The following is a 7181-nucleotide window of genomic DNA, read 5'->3' as shown; positions in this document are numbered from 1 at the left end:
TTTGTATCCCCCACCATTTGATAACCAGTGTTAGTTTGTTTATGTCCTTGCAATTTAATGGTTCAGAAAAAAGAGACTGATAAAATAAATGCCAGACTTAGAAATAAGTACTGGGGTCAATTTGGTTGACTAAACCATTCAAAGCAGTGCTCCAGCATGGCTACAGTCCAATGACTGAAACAAGTAAAAGAAATGAAAGAAACAAAAAGAAATCAACTTAGCATATCACTATAATTAACACTACTAAAAATAATTATATCATTTATGAAATAAAGAATGTCTAAAACTTTTACAATTGTTATCTATATAGGATATAAAACATTTGTATACCATACCATTTTATGTTGGCCAGCTTCTTTAATCCAGCGAATATTATCTTTATATTGTTCTCTCACAACAGCGGAACCTGTAATAAAATTTGTCAAAGCATTTAGGATGAAATTGCACACAAAATTGGACTCAGTGGTAACATAAGAATAAAATATTGATTAAACATATTGTTTATACTTCCACAATATACTGTGTATGCTTCTCTCTGGTCCTCTGCTACCTTTGATAAAAATGTTAATATAAAGGAAAGTGGCAGAACTCATAGCTAAGCAGGCCATCCTGGGACTGATTAGATTGATTCAGTTGCAGTTAGCTTGAACTTCTGCAGTTTAAATTATCAGTAAGGAAAAATGTGAACAAGAATAGTGTTTCATAAACTCTGAAGAATGAAGGTTTATATGAATTGTTTAATATAGAGTTTGGTGATAAGATGGGACAGAGATGAAGAGAAGAGAGAAACACAGTGATACTAAGTGATAAATAACTTCCTAGTTTTAGAGGAGAACCCTCGTTTCGTCTGCTGTGATGTACAAATGAGGGAGTGTTCATACCTCTGTTTTGATTATTTACTGATTTCATTTTTTTCTCTCCATTACTGTATATTTTTGTAAATTATATTTTTTTTCACTATATATTTTAGTAAATTATGTTGTTTTTTCACTAAATTATTAGAAATAAAGATGGAAAATATCTCACTTATAGGATAAGGTTACTAGATGAATGTACATTGTAACTCACTTTAAATTTGCTTTTAAAGTAATCAATTATCAATTATATATTTCAGAGATATCTTTTAATCAAATGGAAATTTAGGAATTAACTAAAGACTGCTGATTTTTAACAAATATCTTCAAACTTAACTTTTATTCACTTCATTTATGTTGCTACTTACAACAAGGTGACTGTAATATCATGAATCATTTATTAAAATGTATGAGGGGATGTTGAAAAGTTCCTGGCTTTGGGTAAAATAAAATACAGGAGGATCAATTAATTATGATTTTATTCAACATATTTCTCTCCTAGAGTCACCCACTTATTGCAGCAGTTCTTCAGTTTTTCTAAACCCTGTAAAAGAATTCAGAAGGTTGGGCCTCCAACCAGGCTTATCCCCAAGACCCTTAAAGCCAGGAACTTTGCAACACCCACTCATATATAAGGAATTCTTTTACATTGGCTGTAACTTTTTAAACTCCATGAGTAGCTGCTTTGAAGCTGCTATAATATATAGATTTTGAAAACAATTAGATTAATTCATAAATTCGTCTGATTTATGTCTGTTTCCCTGTTAGTATATGTTAGATTACTATATTATTGAGGCAGTGTTTTACAGCTGGATGCTTCTCCTATTGCTAACCTTTACCTGCTTTTCAAGTAAGGGGTCTTTTATTCCATATATCTTTAAAAGTACAGATGATTTGTTGATAGGTAAATAACAACAAACTTTACCATTTGGAATTCAGAGCTTGTCAAGTGACGTGCAAAGGTTTTAGTAGAAGACACTGGCCAAGGTGCCATTCAGTGGGACTAAATGCAGGACCATGTGGTCAGGATGCAAACTTCTTACCACGCAGCTACTACACCTGTGTCTATATATTTAAACAGAGAGAGAGAGAGAGAGAGAGAGAGAGAGAGAGAGAAGAGAGAGAGAGAGAGAAAGAGAAAGAGGTTTTTTGTACAGTTTCTTATTTCTTTATTGCCCTCAAGGTGCTAAACGTAGAGGGGACAAACAAGGACAGACAAGCTATATCTGCAACTATTTATAAGAATTTGGTATTCATGTCTGAAAGAAACTGAAATTGTGTTAAAAGAAAAAAAGAAAAAAAAACATGCAAACTCTTAAATAAATAGTTTTCACAGAAGTTGCATTTTTGAAACTTACTTGTTTTTGATGCTATTTTTTCCAGAATACTTGCAGCAATCATATCTGTTTTTTCTAGGTCTTCTTTATCTCCAGATGTACAAACCCATCTTAATTTGACATGAAAATATCAATAACATATACATGCATTAGCTTTACATTTAGTAATACCGTTAAATAATTTTCATATGGATAGAAATAGCTAATAACTTGCTGAAATAAAGTATTTGCTTATAAAACAAGAAAATTATAAATTGAAGTGCTCCAAGAATTAAATTAATTGGTAACTTACAATAAGTTCAGGCTAAATTTAAGAAAAGAAAATAATATCCCATCCAAAAAGAAACGTATTTTATAAATCAAAAAGCATCATCTAGATTATGGCAGGGAGATAAACATTTAATGCAAAGTAGCTGCTCTCGGCTTCCAGTATGGTCTCAAGATGGCTCCAGAACCTGGCACATGTGTTCTTCACTTGGGAAGATCTTAGAACACCTCTTTGATTTTGGCCACTAGCTTGGCGTTGGTGCTGCAGGCACAGTGGTTGGTATATCTCTCAACTACACCCCACACATAGTAATCCATGCGATTATAATCAGAGGGATTAAGGTGGTGAGCTGGCAGAAACGTTAGCATGCCAGGCGAAATGCGTAGCCGTATTTCGTCTGCCGTTATGTTCTGAGTTCAAATTCCGCCGAGGTCGACTTTGCCTTTCATCCTTTCGGGGTTGATAAATAAAGTACCAGTTACGCACTGGGGTCGATGTAATTGACTTAATCCCTTTGTCTGTCCTTGTTTGTCCCCTCTATGTTTAGCCCCTTGTGGCAGTAAAGAAATATATAATCAGAGGGATTAGGATGTCAGAAATTGGGGCTGATGAATTCATAGAAATTCTCCAACAACCATTTCTGACTCTTTCCAGAGATATGGCAAAGAAACAAATCCTGCTGCCACACACATATGGCCTTCCAACAGCAAATCTCTCTAGCCAGAGTTTGACCACAATCTCTAACAGCTTCACATAACCATCTAAATAGAACCTCAGGCTCTGTGCAAAGATGTGGGCAACATGACTTCATTCTCACTGGAGACACACCCAAAGATCATCACAATTTTTGGGAACTTGGTTTTTATAAGGTAAGCCACCTGTTATTCTAGGTGTTGTGCAACTGGTCTCAGCAGAAATTCTTTTCATTTGAGAACCATATCATCCCCATCTCAACAGAATGCCTCAGCTTGTTCATGAACTTCCTTGTTTTTGTGAAGTGGTTTTCCACAAAAACCAGATTATAAATGAAACCATTAAAAAAGCACCAAAGTCGTATATACATACACCAAACCCAGGGGACCTAAAGCTATGACCCATTATAGCTGGCGTAGCCTGTGAAACACACCATCCTTCTGAAACCCTTCCTTAAACACATCGACTTGGATATGTTAAATCACCTCCCCAAAAGAAGTCAAGGAAAAAACAATCATAGTTTCATTTAATGTAATTAATTTATATACCAGTATACTTCATAATTATGAACTAGAGGCAATTCAGTTCTGACTGGACCAATTTCTGGAAGAAATACTAAAAAGGATCAGTAAAGAATTCATAACTGAATCAGTTGAATTCATCCTATGAAGCAACCACTTCATGTTTGACAATACATTTTATTGACAAAAATCTGGAATTGCTATGGGCACTAAGGCAGCTCCAGTCATTGCAAACCTAACAATGGGCTACCTGGAAATAATTATATACCAGGAATCTTTATCTACCTTAGGAAACCCCCTTTCCCAATACATAAAAGAAAATTGGAAAAGATTTCTAGACTTATACATGCCCTGATACCGTCGGTATCTACATACGTAATATGTATGTACGTACATACATATGTATGTACATATGTATGTATGTATGTATGTATGTATATATGTATGTATGTATGTATGTATGTATGTATGTATGTATGTATGTATGTATGTATGTATGTATGTATGTATGTATGTATCTGAGCAGTATATCAGTGACTTATGTATATTGGCAAAGGATGTAAATACTGAAAAGAAAATGAAGTAACTGGTGGCTTTTGAATGAAGTCTACTGTGATATTTGTTCTGCACCAAGTTACATAGAAACTCATTTTATTGCTCATCATGAGAAAAGCATTGAATACATATGGGTCAACTGGTAATTGATAGCCAACAGTGCTATTTTTCTGGAATCACAATATAAAATAAATAAATATCTGGTGAAAATTATGATTATAGGCAAAAACTTAAAATCCAAAATACCTGAAGGGTCCAAATCCAAGAGAGAATATATCTCCCATGATATCTTGCACATATGATGGATACCGAAATTTTGTTCCACACATGGTTTCACATTTCCCAACATCAGCTCCTTAATTCAGATAAAAAAAAAACAAAGAATATGGTTTTCAATTGTCAATTTAGTATTTCAGACTAATTTACATGTAATTCCATTGAGTAACGTCAATGTTTTATCCTCTTTTATCAAGCATGTTACCCAACATGCCACTAAAATACAAATTTGTCTCTTGATTTTCTGAAAATTTAACGAAGTTTGGTTTCTTTAGGAAAGATTAGTTTAACTTCAAGAAATATTTATTGCATAATATGTAGTTGACTGGCATATGCTTGTATTTGACTGAAAATATAATTTTAAATGCTAGAATTCTGTTTGATTGGATTTAACAAGAATATAAAATCAGAATGGATAAGATGAAAATGTTCTGTAATTTTTTAGATATTACTTCTAAAAATTACCTCTCCACATTGTCAAAGACAAATTAATTTGTCAGGGAATAATTCTATTGATTAAAATATTGCATAATTAGTCTTTTTAAAACTGTAATCTCTCTATATATAAACGGCAGTTTGTCTGTCTGTGTGTCTGTGTGTCTGTCAGGTTGTACCCTCACCCTGACCACGGCTTTCAACCGATTCTGATGAAACTTGACACACACATAGCCCGATGTCATAATTCAAAACTAACGCAGCGAAAATTTTGAAAAGTTCCCCCAGTTCTGAAACAAAATCGATAAATTCGACATGGGTCGAGAATCTAAGCTTTTTATATGCAACACATTTTCTACAGACTGTCTAGGGGATGCAACTCGACCTTTTTAACTCTCGGAACATGTGGGGTAAGTATCCCAAAATGTATAAAAATGTACAAAAACGGCAAAAAAGCAGGCAGCAATGTGAGTGACAACAACGAAAAAGTCAAAAGTGACCAAACTGAACAAACGAATGGAAAAGGTTTTTTTGGTGCACACGACAAAAGTGGTTTATAATAAACCAAGAGTTTGCAAGTAGCGCCCGAAGACCCTTAGGGTATGTCAAAAATTTAAGGTAAAACGTTTGGGGTGGTAGTTATAAAGAATGTGTAAACAAAAAAAGTATTCGAATAACTTGCGGCTGCAGCAGCTATTAGCAGAAGTGGCGGGTAAAGTCTCGAATGTAATTTCTTCCTGGTAGGAATTGGTTGGGTTGAATTATCGATAGCTGTTTGATAGTTATTTGGGAGTGAAGAGAAGACATTGCAACCTACACATGCGCCTTCGTTCCCTAGAGGGAAAGGACTAGATTGGGATTAGTCGTTGCCTACTAGAGGCTCTTACATACCCGGGCAACGCCGGGCTATGCTGCTAGTATCAAATATATTCATTCTTCCCTTTTATCAATATCATTGTGACATTTGTCATTCTCTCATCATCATTAACCTGCTCCTCCTCTTCCTCCAACCTTCCCCCTTCCCCCGCCTCCCCCTCTTCTTCACCCCCTCCCCCTCCTCCTCCTCCTCCTCCTCATCATCATCATCATTTAGTGTCCGTTGTCCATGCTGGCATGGGTTGGACAGTTTGACCAAGGTTTGCAAACTGGAAGGCTGCACCAGACTCCAGTCTGATTTGGTATGGTTTCTACAGCTGGATGTCCTTCCTACTAACATCAACTACTCTGAGAATGGGTGCTTTTACATGTCAGTAGCTTGGGTGCCATTTGCATGGTACCAGTATCTGCCATGACTGTGATTTTACTTGGTTTGATGGGTTTTCTTCTCAAGCACGATATAACCCCAAGGGTCTTGGTCATTGCCTCCATGAGACCCACCTCTCAAAAGGAGCTTTTCACGTGCCACTTTGCCCCCATGCAATTCTATTTGGCTTGATGGGTCTTCTTCTCAAGCATTGTCTCTGTGAGGTCCAACACTCGAAAGGAGCTTTGCATGTTCCACTTTGCCTCGATGAGGCCCAATGCTCAAAAGGTGCTTTTTACATGCCACTGGCATGGGTGCCAGCTATGTAATGCCAGCATCAGCCATGACTACAATTTCACTTGGCTTGATGGGTCTTCTCAAGCGCACCATAGTTCTAAAGGTCTCAGTTATTAGTCATCGCCTCTATGAGGCCCAAAGTTCAAAGATCATTCTTCACCAGTTTGTCACATGTCTTCCTGGGTCTACCTCCACAGGTTCCCCCCACAGTTAGAGATCGGCACTTCTTTACATAGCTGTCCATATCTATATGAGTTTGTACTGAACTGACAACAATTCAAATAAATTACAAGGAAGCAAACATTTAGATTGAGCAATTCAATCACTACAGCTGGACATTTTTGTCTGCTACTGTGCTTTTTAGCACTATGCGACTGTACAAGATGCTGTCTCAAGACTAAAACTGCAGCTTTGTGGCTTTCTACAGTATATCCATGTTAAGTAAGATATACAGAATGCTATTTTGAACTAATATTGCTCCCATTACTAATAATGAATTTTTACCTAGCCTGTCAGCTATTTGCAACACTAGTAATTTACTAATCTCTGTTCTTCTATATCATTAGTAGCTAAATTTGTCCAAGTATGTGGTTGCTAGTGGATACTCACTACTGATGATGCTCAAGGATGTAGGAATCTATATTTAGCAATTCAACTGCAGCTGCTCTACACCTTTTTGTCTGCTACTGATATGCTTCTGTG

General features: G+C 36.0%; 1 protein-coding gene across 1 annotated transcript in view; it reads right to left on the bottom strand.

Annotated features, from left to right (window-relative positions):
- LOC115214045 (urocanate hydratase-like) overlaps positions 1-7181 on the bottom strand; it is a 49843-nt gene that overhangs the window by 18587 nt on the left and 24075 nt on the right. The window contains exons 13-15 of the mRNA XM_029783087.2: positions 4475-4583; positions 2213-2301; positions 336-406 (exon numbers count right to left, since the gene is read on the bottom strand). Of these exons, the coding sequence (XP_029638947.1) occupies positions 336-406; positions 2213-2301; positions 4475-4583 (269 nt within the window). The remainder of the gene's footprint in view (positions 1-335; positions 407-2212; positions 2302-4474; positions 4584-7181) is intronic.

This window comes from Octopus sinensis, linkage group LG1, assembly GCF_006345805.1.
Source record: "Octopus sinensis linkage group LG1, ASM634580v1, whole genome shotgun sequence".
NCBI lineage: Eukaryota > Metazoa > Mollusca > Cephalopoda > Octopoda > Octopodidae > Octopus > Octopus sinensis.
Note: the sequence above shows the minus strand (reverse complement) of the source record. Positions and strands in the feature narration are given on the sequence as shown.